At 42.2% G+C, this 24,762-nt stretch overlaps 1 protein-coding gene across 3 annotated transcripts in view; it reads left to right on the top strand.

Moving 5' to 3' along the window:
- Nucleotides 1-22,277, top strand: part of CWF19L2 (CWF19 like cell cycle control factor 2) — a 103,451-nt gene extending 81,174 nt beyond the window's left edge. For all 3 annotated transcript variants that reach the window (XM_034409464.2, XM_034409455.3, XM_087894646.1), the window contains 4 exons: nt 12,132-12,287; nt 14,110-14,190; nt 20,202-20,303; nt 20,861-22,277. In XM_034409464.2, coding sequence (XP_034265355.2) covers nt 12,132-12,287; nt 14,110-14,190; nt 20,202-20,303; nt 20,861-21,001 — 480 coding nt within the window. In that variant the 3' untranslated portion in view covers nt 21,002-22,277. The remainder of the gene's footprint in view (nt 1-12,131; nt 12,288-14,109; nt 14,191-20,201; nt 20,304-20,860) is intronic.
- The last annotated feature ends 2,485 nt before the right edge of the window (nt 22,278-24,762 follow it).

Here is a 24,762-nt window from a genome sequence, read left to right as displayed (position 1 = left end):
ACTGATGGTGATCTTGTGAATGCCAATAGCATTCAAGTGATGCTCCAGATGTTTTGGAATTGCACTTATCGTGCCTATTACTATGGGTACCATGTTTCTGTGAAAACACAACCCACCCCAATAATAAGTCCAACCCTAATTTTTTGCGGGTGGGCCTAATATTACCCCTACCTTGAAAATAAGCCCGGGGAGGGATGGGTGGGGTCAGCATGAATAGTGGCTCTTGGGGGGGGGGGGGGAACGGGGACGGGAAAGTTGACCGGCTGCAGCTGCAACCTGCTGGTCCCTTGGGGCAGTGCAAATACAGCTTTTGCCCTTGTCTTTCTGGGCGTAGCGCTTCTGCTTGTTGGGCTGCTTCCCTCAAGCCGGCAGCTCCGCGGCCAGCTGCTTTGCTTTTTCCCTCTTTTTGGGAGGCTCGCGGGGGCTTTTTGGCGAACTGGAGGAAAATGGGATGGGGGATTTTCCTGCCTGCCATCCATTCCTCAAGCTCAACACAGACTGAGGGAAGGATGGCAGGCAGGAAAATCCCCCTCCCCATTTTCCTCCCGTTCACCAAAAAGCCTCCATTCTAAAGGCTGAAGGTTTGGAATGGAGGTGACAGTGCGTCCACAGTGCATCCAGCTCACGGAGTCTGGCCTACTGCACCTCAAAAACAGGAAGAGCGCCTTCAAAATAAGCCCAAGTGCTTATTTTCAATTCTAAAAGAAAATAAGACTCGGTCTTATTTTCTGAGAAACACGGTAGTCCTTGACTTATGACAATATTTGGGACCAGAATTTTTGTTGCTGAGTAAAGCAGTTGTGAACACCCGATTTTATGACCATTTTTTCCATGGATGTTAAGTGAATCACAGCAGTGATTATGTGAATCATGCAGTTGTTGAGCGACATTGACTTCGCTTGTCGGAAACTGTCTGGGAAGGTTGCAAATAGCAGTGACATGATCCTGGGGTGTGACTGTATGTATGCTGCGATAGTTGTAAGTGGGAGGATGGTTGTAAGTCATTTTTTTTTCAGTGCTGTTGTAACTGTGAACAGTCACTAAATGAATGATTGTAAGTCGAGGACTACCTGTATTGTACTATTTTTCCTTTATTTTAGTATAGTGATTCTACTTCTATATTCAGGTCTTTATATTTTGTGATTTTCTCCAGTTGTTTCTCTTCTATTCTGCTGTCTCCAAGTATTGCAACGTCTGCTATCCAGCCTTTTTTGTCTTTCTTATCAACAATTGTTAAATGTTGAATGAACATTTTAATTTTTTATTACTTTTTTTCTATTTTGTGGTCCCGTCAGTTCCTGCTTGCAGGCAAGTGGTTTTTCTTGCAGATATTCCAATGCACCATCATTGTCATGTTTCTAACTCAGTCTGTTTGATCTTCTTGCAGCAGCTAAATAAGTGGTCCACTGTTTCTTCAGCTTTATTTATTTATTTATTTATTTATTTATTTATTTATTTATTTATTTATTTATTTATTTATTTATTTATTTATTTATTAAATTTATATACCGCCCTATTCCTAAGGGACTCAGGGCGGTGAACAGCGAACGATAAAAATACATGTAATACAAACGTTAATAATAAAAAACCAATTAAAATATACTAAACATTCTGGTCCTAGATAATTCAAGACATCCCAGTTTAAAATAAAATCAAAAAGCAATATAAAGGGAAAGTTAGGCCAGGCCGGCCTGCTGAAACAGGAATGTTTTGAGGGCACGGCGGAAAGTGCGCAGATCCGGAATCTTCTGTATCTCTGGGGGGAGCTCGTTCCAGATGGTGGGTGCCCCCACAGAAAAGGCTCTCCCCCTGGGGGCCGCCAGTCGACATTGTTTGGCTGACGGCACCCTGAGAAGCCCCTCTCTATGGGAGCGTACTGGGCGGTGAGAGGCTATTGGTGGCAGAAGGCGGTCTCGTAAGTACCCCGGTCCTAAGCCATGGAGCGCTCTAAAGGTGGTAACTAAGACCTTGAAGCGCACCCGGAAGACCACAGGGAGCCAGTGCAGCTCGCGCAGGAGGGGAGCCACATGGGAGCGCCATGCTGCTCCCATAACTACCCGCGCGGCCGCATTCTGGACCAGATGGAGCCTCCGGGTGCTCTTCAAGGGGAGCCCCATGTAGAGAGCATTACAGTAGTCCAGGCGTGAAGTGACGAGGGCATGAGTGACCGTTTTTAACGAGTCCCGATCCAGAAAGGGACGCAACTGGCGAATCAGGCGAACCTGATAAAAAGACCTCCCGGCCACAGCTGTCAAGTGTTCTTCTAAAGACAGCCGTGAGTCCAAGAGGACGCCTAAGTTGCGAACCCTCTCCATGGGGGGCAATGACTCATCCCCAATAGTCAGTGATGGCACCAATTGACTGTATCGGGACGTCGGAAACCACAGCCACTCGGTCTTGGATGGGTTGAGCCTGAGTCTGTTCCTCCCCATCCAGATCCGTACAGCCTCCAGGCACTGGGACATCACTTTAAGGGCATCATTGGGGTGGTCCGGGGTGGAGATGTATAGCTGAGTATCATCAGCATACTGATGATACTTCACCCCAAAACCACGGATGATCTCACCCAGCGGCTTCACATAAATGTTGAACAGAAGGGGTGAGAGAACCGACCCCTGTGGCACCCCACATACAAGGGGCCTCGGGGTCGACCTCTGCCCCCCTGTCAACACAGACTGCGACCGATCAGATAGAAAGGAGGAGAACCACTGCAACACGGTGCCTCCCACCCCTAACTCTTCCAACCGGTGCAGCATGATACCATGGTCGATGGTATCAAAAGCTGCTGAGAGGTCTAATAGGACCAGGATAGAGGAGCAACCCCTGTCCCGGGCCCTCCAGAGATCATCTACCAATGCGACCAATGCCGTTTCCGTGCTGTATCCAGGCCTGAAGCCCGACTGGAACGGATCTAGATAAGCCGATTCATCCAAGTACTGAGGAAGCTGTCGCGCTACCACACTCTCAACAACCTTCGCAATGAAGCGAAGGTTGGAGACTGGACGGTAATTAGCCAACACTGCTGGGTCCAGAGAAGGCTTCTTGAGGAGAGGCCTCACCACCGCCTCCTTCAAGGCAGCAGGGAAGACACCCTCTCTCAAGGAAGCATTTATAATCCCCTGGAGCCAGCCTCGTGTAACCTCCCGAGAGGCCAGCACCAGCCAGGAGGGACACGGGTCCAATAAACATGTGGCCGCGCTTAGTCTGCCCAGTATCTTGTCCACGTTTTCCAGAGTCACAGAATCAAACTCTTCCCAGATAATATTCTCAAGACTTGCCTCCATCCTCCCTCCCGAATCTACCCAGTCAGAGTCCAAATTTTCCCGAATCTGAGCGATTTTGTCATACAAATATTGTACAAAGTCCTCGGCTCTACCCTCCAAGGGGTCCTTCCACGCTTCCTGGTGGAGCAGGGAGCGGGTCACCCTAAACAGGGCGGCCGGGCGATTATCTGATGACGCAATAAGAGCGGAAAAATAGTTACACTTTGCCGCTTTTATTGCCACCAGGTAGGTCTTAATATGAGACCTTACCAGTGTTCGGTCAGATTCAGAACGGCTGGCCCTCCAACTGCTCTCCAGGCGTCTTTTCCGGCGTTTCATCTCCCTCAGCTCCTCGGTGAACCAGGGAGCCAGGTGAGATCGACGCCGGGTCAGAGGCCGCAAAGGCACGACCCGGTCCAAAGCTCCAGCGGCCGCCCTATCCCAGGCAGCCACTAGGTCTTCAGTCGAGCCGTGTGCCAGAGCCTCAGGAAATGGCCCAAGCTCCGTCTGGAACCTATCCGGGTCCATCAGGCGCCTGGGGCGGAACCACCTCATCGATTCCGCCTCCCTGCGGCGGGGTGTGGCGGTTCGAAGGTCAAAGCGAAGGAGGGAGTGATCTGACCATGACAAGGGCTCGATCGCTATATCCCCTATCTCGAGACCACTCAGCCACTGACCAGCGACAAAAACCAGGTCCAGCGTGTTTCCCCCCGTGTGAGTAGGGCCATGAACTAACTGGGTCAGGTCCATGGCCGTCATGGAAGCCATGAACTCCTGAGCCACCTCAGACGCCTCACCGACGGATGGCAGGTTGAAGTCCCCCATGACCATAAGTCTAGGGGTATCAATCGCCACCGCGGCTATAACGTTGAGTAGTTCAGGCAAGGCTGCTGCCACGTGGCAGGGAGCCAGGTACGTAACCAGCAGGCCCATCTGCACCCCATGACCCCACTTCACAAGGAGGGACTCACATCCGGCCGTCTGAGGAACAGTGGCCTCCCTCGGACTAAGACCCTCTTTAATGATAACTGCCACCCCCCCCCCGCCCCTTCCCTGTGACCTTGGCTGATGAAATGCCCAGAAACCGGGTGGGCACATCTCTATGAGAGGGACTCCACCCTCCTGGCCCAACCAGGTCTCCGTAATACCCACCAGGTCCGCTCCCCCCTCCTGAACAAGATCACAAATGAGGGGGGCTTTATTTACCACGGACCTGGCATTGCATAGCATCAGCCGAAGGCCCAGGGCCTGAGGGTCTGTGCCACCTGGGGAATGAGAAGAGCATTGGGGGCCGGAGCGTGCCACCGCTTGAAGACAGCGAGCGCGCACTCCCGCAACTTGATGTGGCCCCCTACTCCCGCCATATCTGCCCCTCCCACCTACAGTACTGATGTAATGTCTATCAACAGCACAAGTTCTAACCCTCTCCTTGGCCCTAGATTCTGCATCTCCTCCGCCGTGCTCTTCAGATGGACTAGACCCCGTCCCTCGCGGGTTAATCCCTGAACCCATACAACCCACCCCCCTCCCGGGAGGCTCCCCAGCCTCATTATTTACATTGGAAACCACCCTCCTCCCAGATCCCCTTAAAATAGAATTTGAAAAACTATCTAAAAAACCCCAAAGCTTCCGGTTCTTAGCATACCACCTCTCGGGGTTCCAAAACCCGTCCTTGAGGGCGGCCCTAGATAACTGGGAGGGCCAAACTTGCGAGAGTGGGGAATCTCGCAGTGCTAGGAGTTCTGTTATTGAATACATCGGAGGTGAGATAGAATTGGAGGCGATGAAAGGCCATTTTCTTCTTAAGGTGTTAAAGATGGTTTAAAACAGATGGTTAAGACAAAAAGGGTAAAGTAGATAATTGTACAAGGAAGCTAATATAATAGAACATCGGAATACCATCGCCCTCTTACAATGATGGGAAAGTCTTGTGATTAAAATAAGTTAGTCATAAAAAGGGGGATGAGAGTCACAATGACCGCCCTCTCACGGCGACCAGTCCAGAGTTACAGAAACAAAGGAGAAGATGGTCCGTCCCATCCACTTGTATAAATATTACAAATAAATTGTTCAAGACTCTCGATGTCTATGCTTCCTCCCTTTCTGATACCAGCAAAAATCCGAAGATAAGGTCGAAAAAAGCAAAAGTGGAGCATCCAGGTGGAAGAGATGAAATCAAATAATCAGGATAATTAGGATAGTCAAGGAGGAAAAGATATTTTAAAAAGGCTATAAATTGATCAAAACAGCTGCAAGTTTGTTTGTTTGTTTGTTTGTTTGTTTTTCGCTGAATGGCCAAACTAGGCCTAGGTCTAGTAAGGGGGGGGGGGAGAAGCAGACAGGGGAAGATCAAAAAATGTCTTCAGTTCTCAGCCCCCACCACTACCATGCTCTTTCAGATAGGGCCATTCAGGTGATTAAGTTGAATTCAGGTGATTAAGTGAATGTCCAGGCCCCCTCCCCATTACATCGAGGGGGGGTAACTGCTTGCAGCAAAGCCCTCTCCATTGTCTAGAGAGGGCATCCTCATAGCCTAGCCTCCCGGTGTTGCTGCTGCTGTTCCTGTCAACATCGTAGTTGCAAGTGTCATTTTAGTCGGCTCCGCCTCCGTATCCATGGCTGCCGCCCCGCGTCGCCGCCCGCAGCGCCCAGTACGCTGCAAATCAAGTTTACAGCAGCCCAGGGACCGCCGCCGGTGCTGCCTGCGCCGCCACCGCCACAGCAACATCACTGACCGTTGCTTCAACCGCTCCAGCCCTGCAGCTTTACACACATATACACAAAAATATGAAATTACAGCTGCCAGTTCTTTAGCTGGTATTGCCTTTCATATACCAGAACCTAGGATGTTGTAACATAGTGGCGCGTAGCAGTGGTGAAATCTAAAATTTGTTACTACCGGTTCTGTGGGCGTGGCTTGGTGGTGGTGGGGGTAATGTGACTGGGTGGCCGTAGCCAATTTTTTTTACTTTTAAAACCATTTTTTACATGTAAAACCATGTAAAAAATGCTTTCAAAAGGCTCTGACAATCCCAGTTGAGTTACCTGATCGTCATAGGGTTTTTAAAAAACCCTCTGCCGATCAGGCAACTCAGTTGGGATCGTCAGAGCTTCGATCGTTAGAGCCATTTAAAAGAAAAAAACGGCTCTGACGATCCAAGCTGAGTTGCCTGATCGGCAGGCAACTCAGCTGGGATTGTCAGAGCTTGGCTTATCAGAGGCATTTAAAAGAAAAAAAGCCTCTGATGATCGCGCAGCTCAGCTGGGCATGGGGGGCGGGGATAGGGACTTTTGCTACCGGTTCTCTGAACTGCCTACCACCATTGTTACCCACTCGCCTGAGCCAGTCCGAACCGGGAGCATTTCAACCCTGGCGCGTAGTATATGTGCAGATCCAAGCAGTGTGGCCTTTTTAATTGACAGGTGGAAATTTTGTCAAGACACAGGGTTTTTTTTGTTTGTTTGTTTTTTTCCCAATTTTATTGATTTAAAAACAAAAAGAAAAAAAAACATACACACAGGAAAAAAATGCACATACGGGTACAAATAAAACATACACAACATATATAACATTTAAACGTGATGACTTATTTCTTAAGACCGTACATCGGTAAGGTATATTTCTCAATATATACTCCCACCTCTCACCTTATATAACGATATTATTTTTATTAAGGTTTTGTTGTACTCTGTTGTGTCTCATTTGGTACAGGATTTGGTTTAAGTCTTTTAGGATCGTCTTTTTGTTTGGTTTTCCTTTTCTCCAGCCATAGATACCACTTTTGCCAAACCAGATAGTAGTCTGATTCTTCCTTTCCTTGGATTTCTTTAGTAAGTTTGTCCATCTCGGCACATTCCATTACTTTCAAGATACAGGTTTTGCAAGTCCTGTCCAACATATTTTGGTATGGTGCCATGCCAAAATACTTGAACAGCACTTACAAATGATTATTGGCACCATCAAGGCTGGTTTATGTATCATAATATTTCAATTTCCAGATCTATGCAAATACAATCCTATATTTAGTTATCCATCCCCAGTGTACTGAAAAATTTCATAAAACTGGGAGTTCTGAGCATTTCTGCAAAATGCTGCCTGTCCATCCTTCGCCTCTGTTGCTTGAAACAGACACATTTACTTGGCACAGAAACTGGGCACGTACCTATTTAATCTGGAGATAGCTTGCTGTTAATAAAGCTTGGCTTTGTCAGCTGCAATGTGCAAGAACCATCTAATATACAAAATAAAGATCTTTTAAAACCGCCTCTTGTACTCTGCTTGCAGAACAAATTCTAATATATTGCAGACAAACAAAAGTTACAATTTAACACATATTAAAAATGGGTGGCAGACGTATCCTTTGGAATGCTGCCATTATTGCATTCAGTTTGAAATATGTAAAGTTTTCAGAACGAGCTATAAACTTTTGCACTCTGATCACAGGCATGAAATATAAAATCTCAGAGAAGGTTTAGTGAAATCTATAACAAGTGAGGACTATTGGATCTTGGTTGCAGAAATCCAGATGACACTCTGTAGCAGGAAAGAAATATAAAATAGATTTTTTTTTCTTGCTGTCAGAAGGTCATCCAGATTTTTAAAGCTCAGAACTGATAGTCCTAGCGAAGGCCTTTGCCTCAGAGCTGAGCTGAGCCATGTCTTTTGGAAAGTCAAGCTTTGATCTATTTTAGTCTTAAATCTCCGGTTCCATTAGTCACGTTGTTATGCTGTGGATTCTGTCAGTTTCCCAAGCGATAAAACTTTGCTTGTGTGACATTGATGTTGGTAAATTGGGGGATATAATGTTTGTTCTTCCTGCTGTCTCTGGGTTCCCAGATATTTTGGTCTGGGTAATGGCAGATAAGCCTACAGGGAAGAGAAATTGGTAAAAATTAAAAATTGCACTGTTCGGTCTCTACTGGACTAAGAGTGCTTCTCTTTGGAAATGGCATTTTGGGGATACAGGATTTCTTGTTTCCACTTTTTGTTCTTAAATTCCAAAATATTGACAGGATGATCTGATTTAAAACATTATTCTATGACTAACGTCACTGGGCTTTTCAAGTGAACGCTGATTCCTTTGCCAAGCAATGTTAGGTCATTTAGTCATAATTATGTATGCTTTATTCTTGGCTGCTATGTATTTTAATATGTGTGTTATTTTAATTCTCTTTATTCTTTAAATTTCGTTTGTTGTTCGGAGTCATTGGTGAGGTGGCAGCCATACAAAATACATAAACAAACAAATAAGTAACAACTTTTAGGGTCTCTGGGAATCTAGGCAACCTCAAGCTTAGCTAACCTCAAGCAATATTTATAAAAATATCAAAATTGTCTCCTAAATCTTCTAGAGCCGTGATGGCAAACCTATGGCACACGTGCCACAGGTGGCATGCGGAGCCATATTAGTGGGCACGCCAGCTCAGCTCTGCGGTGCATGTGCGTGCCGGCCAGCTGATTTTCGGGCTTTCTGGGCCCACCAGAAGTAGGGAAACAGGCTATTTCCTGCCTCTGGAGGGCCTGGGGGGTGGGTGGGGAAGGCCTGTTTTTCTTTCTTACCTGGCTCCAGATCCTCTCTATGCATCTGGGAAGGGCGAAAGCAGCCTTTCCCACTCCCTTGGAAGCCCTACGGAGGCTGAAAGGGCCCATTTCCCGACTCCCGGTGGGACAGGAAGTGACGTTTTTTCCTGTCCCCAGCCTCCAGAGACTCCTAGAGAGGCTCCTAGAGACTCCTAGACAGGCTCCTAGAGACTCCTAGAGAGGTTCTGGAGGCTGGGGACAGCAAAAAATGTCACTTCCTGTTCCACCGAGAGTTGGGAAATGGGCCCTTTCAGCCTCCGTAGGGCCTCCAAGGGAGTGGGAAATGCTGTTTTCGCCCTTCCCAGATGCATAGAGAGGATCTGGAACCAGGTAAGAAAGAAAAACGGGCCTACCAGGCCATCATGTGCCAGAAGCGGGGGTGGGTGGGGTTGCGTGCGCATGCGCGTGGATACGTGCGCATGCGACCCTCCCCCGCCCCCCTCTCCTGGCACGCGATGGCAAAAAGGTTAGCCATCAATGTTCTAGAGAATTAAACCTGGTACTTGTTAATATATATGCTGGATGATATCCGAACCTCATCCTAGTAACTGCTGTGACAAAGCAGATTTTTTTTTGTGTGTACTTTGCCACAAAAATCTCCCAAATACTATTGCCAGAAAGTATGCTAGTGGCAACGTCAAGCAATAATGTGTTAACCCGTGAATTAATTCTTAGTCTGGAGAACAGGATATTTAGCTGACTGGTAAAATGGTTCTTGGAGATACTGGCCAGGGGGTTGTTTCTGTTTATTTTTTGCATTTAATTGTCATTGAAACTCAGACCTTCTGATGCCAGGATTTTTGGTTGACAGCCTTTGCCTATCTCTGCGACAACCTTGAGGCTGATTAGAATTCTCAGCACGGTGAAACAACAACAAAAAAATCTTGAAATGGAAGTTTGTTGGCTGTCTTCAGATTTTCTCCAAATATTTTTTTGCAGAGTTTTGCCATGATGTATAGTCTAAACGTTGCCTCAGTCCCCTTTTTAAAGCATGCCTTACTTAGGTTTTTGTCGTATTTTGTTTTCTTTCAACACTGCCAATAACATTGTGTTACTTTATTGGAGCACCAAGCATCTTGGCAGCCAGCATCAGGCTATTCAATTATTTGGTTTGTTATTGTATCTGGTACTCTGTGAAAATAAAAAATCTGTCACCTTTCATCCTGGGATGCTTTGGACTATAACTTGTGGCAGAACGTATGCAAGTCCTAGATTCAAACTAGCATCTCTAGATAATAGTTTAAGTAACAAATAATGGATGTGGGGTGGGGGGTGGGGACTCTTCATAAGCCTCTGGAGTGTTTCTACCATTCAAACTATGTTATGTTTTTCTGAAGGACAAGTAGTCTGATTTATTGTAAGGCAGTTTGGATATTTGCATAATTGTTAGCAAGAAAATAAACAACACAACCTTCTGTAGTTAGGCTGCTATTATCCAGATGTATTAGCATTTTATTTTTTTTAAAGAATGTACTGCTTTTCAGTTTGTCCTTTATTCTGTATGGATGTTTTGGCCTCAGCAACAAATGCAAACAGTTTCATTTGCTTCGCATTGCATATCTGGTATTACAAAATAAATAGTTGCTCTCATGATTAAATCAATAAAGTTTGAAACTGTATTTCATGAGTTAGTGTGGCCCATGGGTGTCAAACTCGCGTTGTCATGGCGTCATCATGTGACGTATCGGGACTTTTTCCCCCTTCGCTAAACCGGGCGGGGGTGGGGCTAGCATGTGACGCATCCGGCCGCGAGTTTGACACCCCTAGTGTAGCCTGTCTCTTCATCTTATATGGTTTATTTATATTATGAAATGTGAGTTTTATAATATATATGATGCTGTACAATCGGCCTGTGATTCAAGTAGATATAGACTTATGGTTATTATTTTGAGGACCTCAAGTTCTTAGCCCTTTCATCTTCTTTATCGAATATTATTACAACATTTCAAGTTTGGGTTATAGACTCATCGTTCATTTACTGGAAATCTCGATTGTGATTTCCACCTTTCCCGTTTATTTCTTAAAAAGTCCCAGTTTCCAAACACCAAGGCAGATACAAACTGATTCTCTCCGTAATTCTTTGTGACATTCCATCCTATGCGGGAGAACGAGTGAACGTGAACAGAGGTCAAGTCTGTTACAGTTAACAGGTTGGATAAACTTCTGCCGAACAGAGATGAGAGATCTATGATTGCTTTTCTTTAAGGGAATATTATTATTGCGCTTAAAGGTCAATAAAGTCTGATGAAAATGTCACGTTTTGACAAATTATGTAATTGGAAGGCAGAGTGGAAGAATGGTGGCATTTGAAGTCAATATAAGACAAGAGATTAACTTCTGTGTAAATGTGCCTAAAGGACCTCCTGTTGTTTCTACTTCCATTTATGCTGTCCAATAAATGAACTTCGGTACACCTTTCCTTTGACATATAAGAAGGCTCTCTGCACCAAGAACTCCACAAGAAGTTCCTCTGACATTCTGCATATTGTATAAATATTTAAAATTACCCAATATGTTCAATTATCAGTTCATTATATTTTATTTTGCATGCAGTAAAAATGCAAAATGTAGGAAGCCTCCCCCCCCGATTAAAATATTCTTTACTCTTAATATTTAAAAGAGGCAGGATAGAATATTTCCCCTAAAGGAGAAATGGAGAAAAGTCTTAACAAAGGCAGAAAGCAGCCCCAAGCAGAAGAGACTGGTCTTTTGGATAGGAGATTTTGTATCCATTCAGAAAGACTGGGCCAATCTATTCATAAACAAAACCCCTTCAGCCACAAACTCCCACAGAAGGCTGGAGCTGATCAAATTAAGAATTTACATCCCCCCACTCAAATTCTAAGGACAGGATGTGACCTTTAGGACCTTATAGGATTTGCCCACTACCATTGGAATAGCAAAAGACACAAGGCTCACTACATTTCCCAACCCCATGGAGCATCTCAATCACCAAACCCCAGAACCCTATAAAAATCCATCCACTCACTCAGCCATTTTGTCAGCCACCCCAGAAACATGCTGCTGTCCCTGAAGTTTCTGGAAACCAAATAAACTGAGACCTTTTTTTCTTGTAGCCAGCCTCCATTTTATTTCCAGCGTTTTTTTCCCCTCCCGACTTGGAACCAGACTGGATTTCTTCTAATACTATGAAAAGTGTAAAACTTCTCAGTTCACTTCAGACATTTGCATAGTCACATTGCCTAATAATGTTAAGGTTGGAAACTATTGTTTTCTTTTCTATCTCTCTCCCTTCCTCCCCTCCACCCCACCTTTTCTTGTACCAGGTATTCAGAAAAACCTTGGTAAAGATGTTTGAAGCTGAAGAATTGGATTGTGTCTTTCTGGAGACAAATTTAAGTATAAGCAAACAATACCACATGGTATATGAATGTATTCCTCTCCCAAAAGAAGTGGGGGATATGGCTCCCATCTATTTCAAGGTAACATTTTTTTAAACATCTCTGGTTTTCTTTTGACCCTAATGCATAGCAACCTTAAAATGAATTATGTGAAACTACTCATGATAATATTGTATTCAGGTTCTTAAATGATTTGTTTTTATAAGAAAGTTAGCCAAAACTAGTACAGGCATATCTCATATTATTGTACTTCTTTTTATAGGTGCTTCATAGAAACTGTTTTTTTTTAGAAGACCTTCCATCAGCAAAAAGGTTATTGTTTTTGAAGGCTCAGATGATGATTCTTTTTTTCTTTTCTTTTTTTTTTCTTTTTCATTTTTTTTTAGCAATAAAGTATTTTTAAAGTATGCCACTACCTGGAAATAGTCATATTAAACTCGCTGTGGAGTTAATGTTATCTGCTTTGATCTACTTCCCAGAGGATCAATGAGGAGAAAGCAAACTTTTTTTCATGAATGAGACCCACTAGTAGAAGTGAAATATAGGATGTTGTAAAATGGAAATCAATTTTTTTTCTAAAGATGGCTGATTTGGATATGTTCGTTTCAACAGACATGTTGAACCCAACATGCCTTTTATATACTGTATATTTTGAAGCAATTTAAATGGCATGTGAAGATATTAGTAAATATGGGAGTTTTTACTGACATTATGATTCTGTGGCCTGAATTTCCTTTCCTTTCCTTTCCTTTCCTTTCCTTTCCTTTCCTTTCCTTTCCTTTCCTTTCCTTTCCTTTCCTTTCCTTTCCTTTCCTTTCCTTTCCTTTCCTTTCCTTCCCTTCCCTTCCCTTTCCCTCCCTCCCCTCCCCTCCCCTTTCCCTCCCCTCCTCCTTTCCTTTCCTTTCCTTTCCTTTCCTTTCCTTTCCTTTCCTTTCCTTTCCTTCCCTTCCCTTCCCTTCCCTTCCCTTCCCTTCCCTTCCCTTCCCTTCCCTTTCCCTCCCTCCCCTCCCCTCCCCTTTCCCTCCCCTCCTCCTTTCCTTTCCTTTCCTTTCCTTTCCTTTCCTTTCCTTTCCTTTCCTTTCCTTTCCTTTCCTTTCCTTTCCTTTCCTTTCCTTTCCTTTCCTTTCCTTTCCTTTCCTTTCCTTTCCTCTCCTCTCCTCTCCTCTCCTCTCCTCTCCTCTCCTCTCCTCTCCTCTCCCCTCCCCTCCCCTCCCCTCCCCTCCCCTCTCCCCTCCCCTCCCCTCCCCTCTCCTCTCCTCTCCTCTCCTCTCCTCTCCTCTCCTCTCCTCTCCATATGGTGATAGTGGTGGTATGGGAGTGTGTACACACATAAATAGACTTCACATAATTGTCACAATTATTAAGAGGCAATAGCATGTATAATTCTATAAAGCGAAATTTCTTATTTTGAACTAATTTATGTCAGATTACAGTTAAACTGCAGTTCTGAAACAGTAAAATAAAAAGAGAAAGCTACAGAGTAAAGTTCTTACTACATCAGTCTTCATTATGCTTTAATCTAATACATAAATTGAATTACCTAATTAATATGTACTAATGAAATTTCTGAGAGCCGGTTTGGCATAGTGGTTAAGGTGTATCAAAAGCTAGAAACCAGGAGACTGTCAGGCATAAAAGCCAGCTAGGTGACCTTGGGCCAGTCACTTTCTTGCAGCACTGAGAAGGAGGCAATGGCAAACCACTTCTGAAAAACCTTGCTAAAATAACTACATTATTTTAATCTGACACAATTGAACAGGGGGAAAAAAAAGAATATGCAGTCTCCCTTCTGATCATAATTTGGGGGTCGGGGGGTGGGGAAAGGTCCAAATGAATTCTATTTTGTGTCATATTTTGCCATGTTGTGGACGTTTTATATATTCTTGCAATATTTTTCCCCCAGAAAGCTATAATGGAATCAGATGAAGAGTGGGCCATGAATAAAAAACTAATTAATCTAGGCTCAAAAGATGTTCGCAAATCGGTAAGTATTCCAAGCTTGTGGCTTATAATGCAAAGCCGATTTCTACATGTGAATGGGAGCCGTGCTTTTAAAAGACAGCATTTTTATAATAAAAGACTACATAGAAAAATACATTAAATAAAGTTGATGGAAAAAACACATCTGAATTCCAAGGCTAAATCTAACCATAGTGACTGGTATATTTCAAGGAAACTTTGAGAGATATCAATGGGAATACTTTTTAATTATCTCGTAAGGTAATTCTTGAAGGTATTTATTGACAGATTTTGTCTGCTTCAGTTCCATGTCTTACATATGTAATTACTCTGTTGAGTCCCATTAAGTTCACGAAAAGTTTAGTGAAAGATGCATGGCTTGCATTTATATGCAGTGGCTTCTGGGAGCTCAAATTGGGTTACACATTCACTTGGAATAATTTGAAATTTTCAGCTAGATGGTTTATTTCCTTCAGAAGAGCTATGATGCAGAATTGGGAAGAAAGGCTGTTTTACTTTACTTTATTATCCTGCCTTTCTTCCAGGGCTTCAGTGCTGCTAATAAAGAGAACTTGATTCATTTTTATTTTCCACATAGCTACTCTCTGAGGTATTTTGGACCAAGAAATAATGATTGGCCCAAAATCACTTACTGAGATTCCATGGTGGAGGCTAGACTTGAATCTTTAACTTTTCAAAGCCTCTTTAATTTAATAAATAAATTAATTTATTTAAGCTTTAAATCTATAACCTCGAAATTTCAATTTGTTTTTAAATCATTTTTAACTCTGTTTTTAACTCTGTTTTTACGTTGCTATATGTTTTTTATTTGTAAACCGTCTAAAGTCACTTAGGTTAGTTGAGATGGGCAATGTAGAAATTGGATAAATAAATCTAGTCGAAACACCTAAACCACAATGTTCACTATTTTGGGAATTCATTACGTTGGGAGTTCACTATGCAGGGAAATCTAATTACTAGATCCATTTCAATCTGTCAACTGAAATGTCTCATCCAGTATTTGTACAGACCTACCATGTTTCCCCGAAAATGAGACTGGGTCTCATATTAATTTTTGCTCCAAAAGACGCATTAGGGCTTATTTTCTGGTTAGGTCTTATTTTGGGGGAAATACGGTACTAAATGCATCCATCTGGCTGACAATCTTAACTGGGGCTTATTTTGGTGGTATGGCTTATATTACGAGCATCCTGAAAAATCATGCTAGGACTTATTTTCTGGTTGGGTCTTATTTTCAGGGAAACAGGGTAGCAGCTATTATTTATCTTGCTGTAACTCCTAATTCATAGTTCTTCAGGGCAAGTAAGTGTTTATTTAGAAGTTCCCAAAATCTCTTTTTCTCTCTCTCTCCTCCTCCCTCTCCCTCCCTCTCTTCCTCTTCCTCTCCCCCTGCCTCTCCCTCTCCCCCCCTGCCTCCCTCCTCAACTTCAATAGCTATAAAATGGCTTTGATATTTCGAGAAAATAGATTCTAAATCATACAAAGAACAAACCTTCTAGTTCAGGATTAGGCGACATTTTGTAATTTTGAAAGCATGCCATGGATACCTTTACACAGGCAGCACTTGCCTATTTACAACAAGGCCCTCATAGCTGACAGGCCTGCCAAAAAGTTTGTTTATCAGCAGGCAAATTAATGAGGTTGCCACCCACCATTGTGTTGCAAGCCACAGAAAGCTCTCCTCTCATTCCGGCTTACCTTCATCTTTGTTTTCCTGTGCAGATAGATGCCCTTTGGATCCATTTTATTTTTATAATACTTTATCTTGGTCACAGAAACACCATTGAAAATAATACCGGAGAATGATGTTTTGCTTTGCAGTGTGTCTATTACATTTCATTCTAACCAACTTTAGGCTGGGAAAAGAACAATTAATAAGTCAGAGAAATTAAAGGTACAAGATTAAGATAGGCAAAAATGTTACTTATTCCCTATTTATTATATAGTTTCCCATCCAGTGCCAATTTTTTTTTTAAATTTTTTTTTATTAATGTGTGCTCCTGTGTTATTTGACTTTATATAGAAGAAAAATGAGTGAATTATGTAATGGGTTATTTAACACCATTCTCTTAAATCATAAAAGCATGTAGTAATATTAGGATCATTTATTTTCAGAATAAAAAGTAAAGTATCAACCTTCATTTCATTTTATAGTTGCAAAACTAAGTTTCAGGACTAAGTGCTTTTACCATAAAATCATTTGTGCTCCTTTTTTTTTTTTCTTTCTTTCTTTGCCTGGCATTCCCACTTAACTTTCTCTGGTTATTCTTCAACTTTAAATTGACTATGGAAAGGCATCAAAATGAATTTTGCAAAGCAAATTTAAACTCAAGGTTTTGGGGAAAAAATTAAGGCATGGTAACATGTCTAGCTAACATAGCTTTACATGCCTTTTATTTGCACATCAGTGGGAAGTGTGTGCTTAGAAGTATTGATGAATTCTTAGAACACCCTCCCCAGATTATTCATATCACTAAGCCTGCCATAGAAATAAATGTTGGATGTTTGCACTGTTGGAGAATACAGGATGTCCCTAGATAAGACATCCTATATTTTTGAGATAAGTAGAGGTTTAGAAGTTCTCCACAAGAATTAGTCAGCCTTTATTTGCTATTGGTTCCCATCATTTTCTTAAAGACTCTGGAATTTTTTTTGTATTATAATTCTAGACAGCTGGCTTTTTAAATTTGACTGGAAAGAAAATACATGTCAACGTTCCTCCCGCAAACCCAACCAAAGCCAGCATGGCCGAGACGATCCGATCTCTTAATGCAAAACTTTATTGAGTACATAATTTTGGCAAAGAAGAGGGCAAAACCAGATCTAAACTATTTCCCGCACAAACCCTCTGTTGAGCCTGGATAGCTCAACAGACTAAAAGCCTGTTATTAACATTCAGCTGTCTGCAATTATTGCATGTTCGAATCTCCCCAGGCTCAAGGTTGACTCAGCCTTCCATCCTTTCTAAGGTAGGTAAATTGAGGACCCAGTTGTGGGGGCAATAAGCTGACTTTGTATAAAATATACAAAAGTATGAAGGCTATTGCTTAACGCATTGTAAGCCGCCCTGAGTCTCCGGAAAAGGGCGGCATATAAATCTAATTTAAAAAAAAAAAACCACATCGTTAAAGTTTCGATTCTCCCTCCCCCTATTAGACCAGATTGCATTGTCCAGTGGAGTCTCCTGGTATTGTTATGAGAAAGTCTTTTGGCTCTGGTACACATCTGCCGATGTTTCCTTGGTTTTCACGGCTGGCTTCTTGATATCTGGAGCCGATATTCCATCTCCTCCCCCTCTCAGCTCTCAGGACATTTCAACCCTGGAAAGCTCTTGATTGTGGAGGAATCTCCCTGAAAGAGATAGCTTTGCTGAATGAATGGATGTTATATACTGGAGCAGGGGTCTCCAACCTTGGCGACTTTAAGACTTGTGGACTTCAACTCCCAGAATTCCTCAGCCAATTGCTGGCTGAGGAATTCTGGGAGTTGAAGTCCACAAGTCTTAAAGTTGCCAAGGTTGGAGACCCCTGTACTGGAGTGCTGCTCGACACTTTTGTGTTTTGGGATTGGAGGAAGGTGAAGAATTACATCATTTCCTCTGTTGGCAGGAGGAGACTCTGGACTCGCATTGCAATGTTCGTAGTTTTCATCTAGTCCAGGATTCCAATTTTTAACTTTTTAATTATTTACTAACGACATGCACATAAGGTTGTCTTAAGTCTCTTGCAAATGATTAAGTCTGGATTTTTTTGTTTGTTTAAGAATTAGTGCTTCATTAAATAGCCCCTTGACTGCCCTGTGATGGCGTTCATATGATCGTGGCAAGTGGCCCAGAGTGCTGTTTCTGTTTATCACTGTTTGTCTTAATGACAGTTTAAAATAAAGAAACAAACTTTTGCACATCAGTTTCCTAACAGTTTTAAACAGTATTAAAAATTTGTAGAATGAATGCATGAAACTTTATTATAATCACAACTCAGCAATATTACACATAAGATATGTAGAATTCAAAAACAGTGCTTACACAATATCATGACTTCCTTTATCCAAATTCACTATTTTGTAGGAATGTTTTGTAGGAATAATGAATGTATTTTATTCTCCTTATGTACAATGAGAGCATATACACCTAAGACAAATTCCTTGTGTGTCCAATCACACTTGGCCAATAAAGAATTCTATCCTATTCCTATTCCCCTATCCCTATCCCCCTATCCCTACCCCTATTCCTACCCCTACCCCTACCCCTACCCCTACCCTACCCTACCCTACCCTACCCTACCCTATCCTATCCTACCCTATCCTATCCTATTCTATTTTCTCAGACAGGGCTTTACCTTCCAGTTCACAGAATTTGACCAAATGTGTAATACACATGTAAGTATGTCTATATATGTAATGCCTGACTGTGTCAGGCTTAGTCCAAGAATGACATATCACAATCCAGCCAAAAGTTCAGTTCTTTATTTGTTTACGCACAATAGACAGAATCTTGCCAGTCTAAACCCTTATTATTCTCATCCTAATGGATACATCCTGAGAAATTTTAGGGAGTGACTATTCTAACATTCTTCCTCTGAATCCAGCTCTGGGCTACGATGCCTCTTGTCTCGCCTGTCTTCCTGGGAAATTGCTGCTTCACTGTAGTCCATTACAGTTTCCCCTCTGTAGGTACCAATTTGCCCAGGCTGCCTGTTTAACAGCAGGAGGAGATACTGTAATTGCCTGGATAACAATTACTGGAGACATCAATTGTTAGGATGCATTTAGTTTCTTCAACATTTGGCATGCTTGCTCCTCCGAGGAAATCTTACTAAACAAGCCTTCTAGCAAGGCAGATAGCAGAATGTTAAAGCGGGCCCAAGAGAAAGTTCTTTGCTACTTAGGCAATTCTAAAGTTGTAAGATACTAATTGGCTTGATATTAATGTTGAGTCTTGAAGTCCTAACATTATTGATTACTAAAAGTAGGCCAGTTTGCCATTTTACATCGGTAACGTTTTACATAGATACATTTTACATAGGGACGTGGTGGCTCAGTGGTTAAGACACTGAGCTTGTCGATCAAAAGGTCGGCAGTTCAGCGGTTTGAATCCCTAGTGCCGCGTAATGGAGTGAGCTCCCATTCCTTGTCCCAGCTTCTGCCAACCTAGCAGTTCGAAAGCACATAAAAAATGCAAGTAGAAAAATGGACCACCTTTGGTGGGAAGGTAACAGCGTTCCGTGTGCCTTTGGCATTTAGTCATGCCAGCCACATGACCACAAAGACATCTTCGGACAGCGTTGGCTCTTCGGCTTTGAAACGGAGATGAGCACTGCCCCCTAGAGTCGGGAACAACTAGCACATATGTGCGAGGGGAACCTTTATCTTTACCTAGCTCATTGTTTAAGACAACCTCTACTTGTATTTCATTGGTAACGAAAGCTCTGATGAGAGACCATGTGACAACAATTTGTCCTTTGGGGGTTTCTTCCACCGTGTCTCCCATTTGTCATAGGTTGTTAAGGAGATTAAACCCACCGTGCAAAAATTTTAGCTTTAGCCAGAAACTGACAATTACCAGCTAGGCATGGACCTCTTATCCTACATTTACCTCCTTCTACTCACAAGTTTGATCAGGAAATCTAACACTTTTGTTTTTCTGACTCCATCAAAGAATAGTGGGAATACAGGCCAAACTCAGCTACTTATAAAGCTATGTGCAATACAGAATATTTAAAAACAATGTTCCAAAAATATACAGTATTTTAAATGGTTATATGTCTTCATGGACAAAAAGCAAAGTTTCTCTGGCACCCCCCCCCCTCCTTCCCCAAACTCTTCAAAAGCACCTACCCATTTCTGATTTAGTTTGCGTAAATTTGGAAACTTTTGGAAACTATCTGAAGGTAAATAAATAAGCCAACCATTAATTTAAACATTTTAAGGATTTTGAATTTAATATGTTTGAAAGAAATAATTAATGCACTGTCTGGATTATTATTGTTCTTATTTATTTATTTGTTTTGTACTTAGGTGCCAAAAGGTTTGCCTTACTTCTCTGTAGATTTTGGCCTCCAAGGTGGATTCGCTCACGTCATTGAAAATCAATACAAGTTCCCTCGTTACTTTGGAAAGGTATTAAAATGTTCAGCTCCTTTTCTATAAGATTAGTGTTTTCTATGTATTTACTTAAGACATTTACTGTAGGCCAAGAGGATTACCCCCCACAGTTTTATAACTATATTCTTCAGAATTACCTGAGAATGTAAACATTGTATCAGGGGTTTAATTGATTGTTAAACCTCTCACCATGCACCGTGAAAACTACCAGTAACTATTTCCTTAAAGAAAATTATTAATATATTAGCTTTTTAAAAAGCTGATATATTCTGTTCCTACAAGCATCGGGAATAGATTTTATGGAATAACTCCAGGTATGTTACCTAGTTCTGTAGGGGCTGAATTGGGAATTATTTTAGTTCAAATCCATATTCCACCCCCAGCCTCCCATGGCCTTTGGGAGGTGTAGCATGCATAAAACATTTTAATGTGGTAGCCAGTTAGATGACTCATCTCTTCTTAACATGCAAAGCTAGAATGATTTTCTTTTCCTGCTTGACACTCTTTGTTCGAACAGGTGTGGGTTTTTCTGGTTATTTTAAGAAAAATAATATTCTTTTCTATTTTGAAAGGAAATAATTGGTGGCATGCTAGATTTGGAACCACGGCTTTGGAGGAAAGGACTGCGAGAAAATTTTGAAGACCAGAGGAAGAAAGTGTTGCATTTTGCTCAGAAGTGGAAATTGTATGACTTCACTAAAAGTAAAGAATGAAAATATACTGCAGATGCTGATATATTGGATCCTGAAAAGTTAATGAACCATCACAATCTACAAAATTCTTTTTGTGGAAGAACTCCTGCTGAAAATAATAAATATGTTTTGTAACACTGGAAGGATAATAATACTTTAAAGGAAGACAAAAAAGTGGATTGAAGCTAAGACGTTTGAGTCACATATAAATCGTGTCCGATGTATAATATGTAGATATATGTTTGAAGAAAATATGAAGTCCTTATTTTAATAGATAATGAGTGTCTTGTTATCAGTATTCCTGTCATATATTGTGATCACCTGGGACAAGGCACAAAAGTCACATAGCCAGCTGAGAGTTCAAACTCCCCATTAATGCTCCAAATTTTCCCCCAAACGCTCCCATGTTCTTGGCAAGTCCCAGAGCAAGTGCACACACACACACACATGGCAGCTTCTGGCTGCGCTGAGTCCCGCAAAGCAAAGGAACAGGGAAATGAGTCCACGAAATAAGGAACAATGAGTCCATGAAGTCAGGAACAAGGCACTGAGTCCACAAAGTAAGGAAGAAGCAAGCAGTCCTGCAAACTCCAAATGTCTATACCGGTACACCAAATTCTACCAATTCAGCGTTTGCTCCTGACAAATGCCCCTCCCCACAATGTCTCCTTAAATCTCAGTCCCCAGGTGTGCCTTGTGAAGAGGGGCAGGGTGCTCTCCTCCCGAGTTGTCAGGTTGGCCTGCACTGTTCCTGCCTTCTCTCCACTCTCCATGCTCGGGGATCAAGAGAGAGAGGTCCTTGCTCATCGCCTGAGCTCCATCACTTCATGTCCAGTGTTTGCCTCCCTCCTGCCCCCGTTCCTCCCTGCTGACAAGCCATCCCAATGCTGAGGGGCCCTGGGCTACCTCTGCCTGCTCCTCCCCACATTCCTCCAACCTAATGAAGCTGCCCCCTCGATGTCTGTCGGCTCCAGCTCCAGCTCATCCTCTGCATATTCAGGCTCCGATGGGGGGCATGACACGTATTCTTTAATGTTTCCCTGTTTTACATTGTATATAAGCCTAACTTGTCTTGATAAAGGATATAGTGAAGAGATTTTTAAATACTGAAAATGGCGACATATTTTAATGCAGATCATTTAAAGTTTTAAAAATACTCTGTTTTAAGTGTTGACAATTTGAGAAGTTTAGTCTGAGGCACACTATTGAAGTTTAAAAGAAAACTGATGTAATGTAAATTCTTTTGAAAATAATGGTGTAACTTTTGAATAAATATGTCCCAACCTTTAAACACAAAGGAAGACAATATTTCTAAAGTATTGATTCTTTAAAAATGTCAGGTTTACCAAAGACTAGGGAATCTTGATTCCTATTTTTTTGAAACGAAAAGGAATAATTGTTCAAAGTAGCCTTTTCTCCCTTAAAATGGACCCATAATTTCAGAAAGATAGTAAAACAGAAGCGACCATTTCCAAAATGTTGCGAAGAAAAATGCAGGGAATGTAAAACTGACAGGACAAAAAAGTCCCATATACAGAATTCTCTTTGAACGATGTGGTATTTATTGATAATAAAAGGTTGGTATATTTTTTTCTGCTAACCTTTGCTTTACCCCAAGAACTATATAGCATAAAGAAGAATAGCTTGAGATCCCCTTTTGAATGTGGATAGTGAGGGTATTTTTGAAAGTGGCTCTGGGTCAGAGTATCCTCTCTTTGGGATTATTGTATGATAGTGCAGAAGCATAAAGAACGGTTGAGGGAGTTAGGTATGTCTACCCTATTGAAGAGAAGGATTTGGAGGGACATGGTAACTGTCCTCTAGTACTTGAGGGGCTGACACAAAGAGGAGAGGATTGATTTATTCACCAAAGCACCAGAGGACAAGAGAAGAAATAATGGGTGGAAGCTAGTTAAAGAGAGATCTATCCAACCTAGAAGTAAGAAGAAATTTTCTGACTGTGACAACAGCTAATCAATAGAACTACAAGGAATCCTCGAATTACGACAATTGACCCCAAAATTTATGTTTCTAAGTGAGTTTTGCCCCATTTTTATAACCTTTCTTGCCACGATTGTTAAGTCAATCACTGCAGCTGTTAAGTTAGTAGCATGATTGCTAAAGTGAATCTGGCTTCCTTGTTGATTTTTGCTTGTCAGAAGGTTGCAAAAAGTGATCACATGATCCCAGGACACTGCAACCGCCATAAATATGAGTCAATTGCTAAGTGAATTTTGATTGCATTGACCATGGAGATGCTGCAGTGGTTGCAAGTGTGAAAATGTGCATAAGTCACTTTTTTCAGTGCTGTTATAATTTTGAATGGCCACTAAATGAACTGTTGTAAGTCAAAGGCTACCTGTAGCTTGCCTCCCTGTGGATGCTGCATTACTGTAGGTTTTCAAAAATCCATTGGACAACCATTCTACTAGAATCGTATTTGGTCTCCTAATTCCCTCCGAACAGGGTTCAAGAACCCTCCAAGATCTCTTCCAGCCCCATGATTCTATGTTCTGTTGTATTAAGTCTGCATTAAATGATCATCTGAGCTCAAGTACATTGCATCTCCATTTACATTAAATTTGCCCTATACCTGGCTGCAGTTTGATGACTTACAGTTTTTCTCCTTTAAAAAAATAAATAAAAAAATCATATGAAATTCATGTCTGTGTACTAGACAATCTGGATTGCAACTGAAAAAAGTTACTTTTTCATCATGTAACTGAACATTGTCATTGCCCAAGGCAGTCACTAACCAAAGTCTATCAGATGAATAAGCAGTTAACTCTAAGGAAATATACACTAGAATCTCAATTTTACACATACACACACACACACAGAGAGAGACAGAGACAGAGACAGAGACAGACAGAGACAGAGAGAAAGTCAGTGGACTTTGGATGAAACAGACAAAATCCAAATTTCTTTCTTTCTTTCTTTCTTTCTTTCTTTCTTTCTTTCTTTCTTTCTTTCTTTCTTTCTTTCTTTCTTTCTTTCTTTCTTTCTTTCTTTCTTTCTTCCTTCCTTCCTTCCTTCCTTCCTTCCTTCCTTCCTTCCTTCCTTCCTTCCTTCCTTCCTTCCTTTAACTTATATACTGCCCTTCTCCCCAGGGGGACTCAGGGCGGTGGACAGCCAAACTTAAAACATATAGTACAAAAGTTAGAAAAAACTAAAATAAATTAAATCATCGGCATTTCCAATTTAAAATCCCAAATCTACAAAATTGAAAAGTTCCCAATTTAAAACCCAGAATCAATAAAATCAAAAATTTAAAAATCCCATTAAAACCATTTAAGCTAGGCCAGCTTGTTGGAATAAATAAGTCTTCAGGGCCTTTCGGAAAGCGCGGAGGTCCTGGATCAGTCGTATTCCAGGAGGTAGCTCATTCCACAGGTTGGGTGCCCCCACAGAGAAGACTCCCCCGGGGGCCGCCAGCCGACATTGCTTGGCCGACGGCACCTTGAGGAGGCCCTCTCTGTGCGAGCGTACTGGCCGGTGGGAGGTTATCGGTAGCAGCAGGCGGTCTCGCAGATATCCCGGCCCTATGCCATGGAGTGTTTTAAAGGTGAGAACCAACACCTTGAAGCGCACCCGGAAGACCACTGCGAGCCAGTGCAGCTTGCGCAGGAGAGGTGTTACGTGGGAGCGCCCTGTGGCTCCCATAATCACCTGCGCGGCTGCATTCTGGACCAGTTGGAGCCTCTGGGTGCACCTCAAGGGGAGCTCCATGTAGAGAGCGTTACAATAGTCCAGGCAAGACATGACGAGGGCATGGGTGACTG

Source organism: Pantherophis guttatus, chromosome 5, assembly GCF_059756535.1.
Source record: "Pantherophis guttatus breed Tessera chromosome 5, ASM5975653v1, whole genome shotgun sequence".
Taxonomy (NCBI): domain Eukaryota; kingdom Metazoa; phylum Chordata; class Lepidosauria; order Squamata; family Colubridae; genus Pantherophis; species Pantherophis guttatus.
This window is presented reverse-complemented; position numbering and strand designations above follow the sequence as displayed.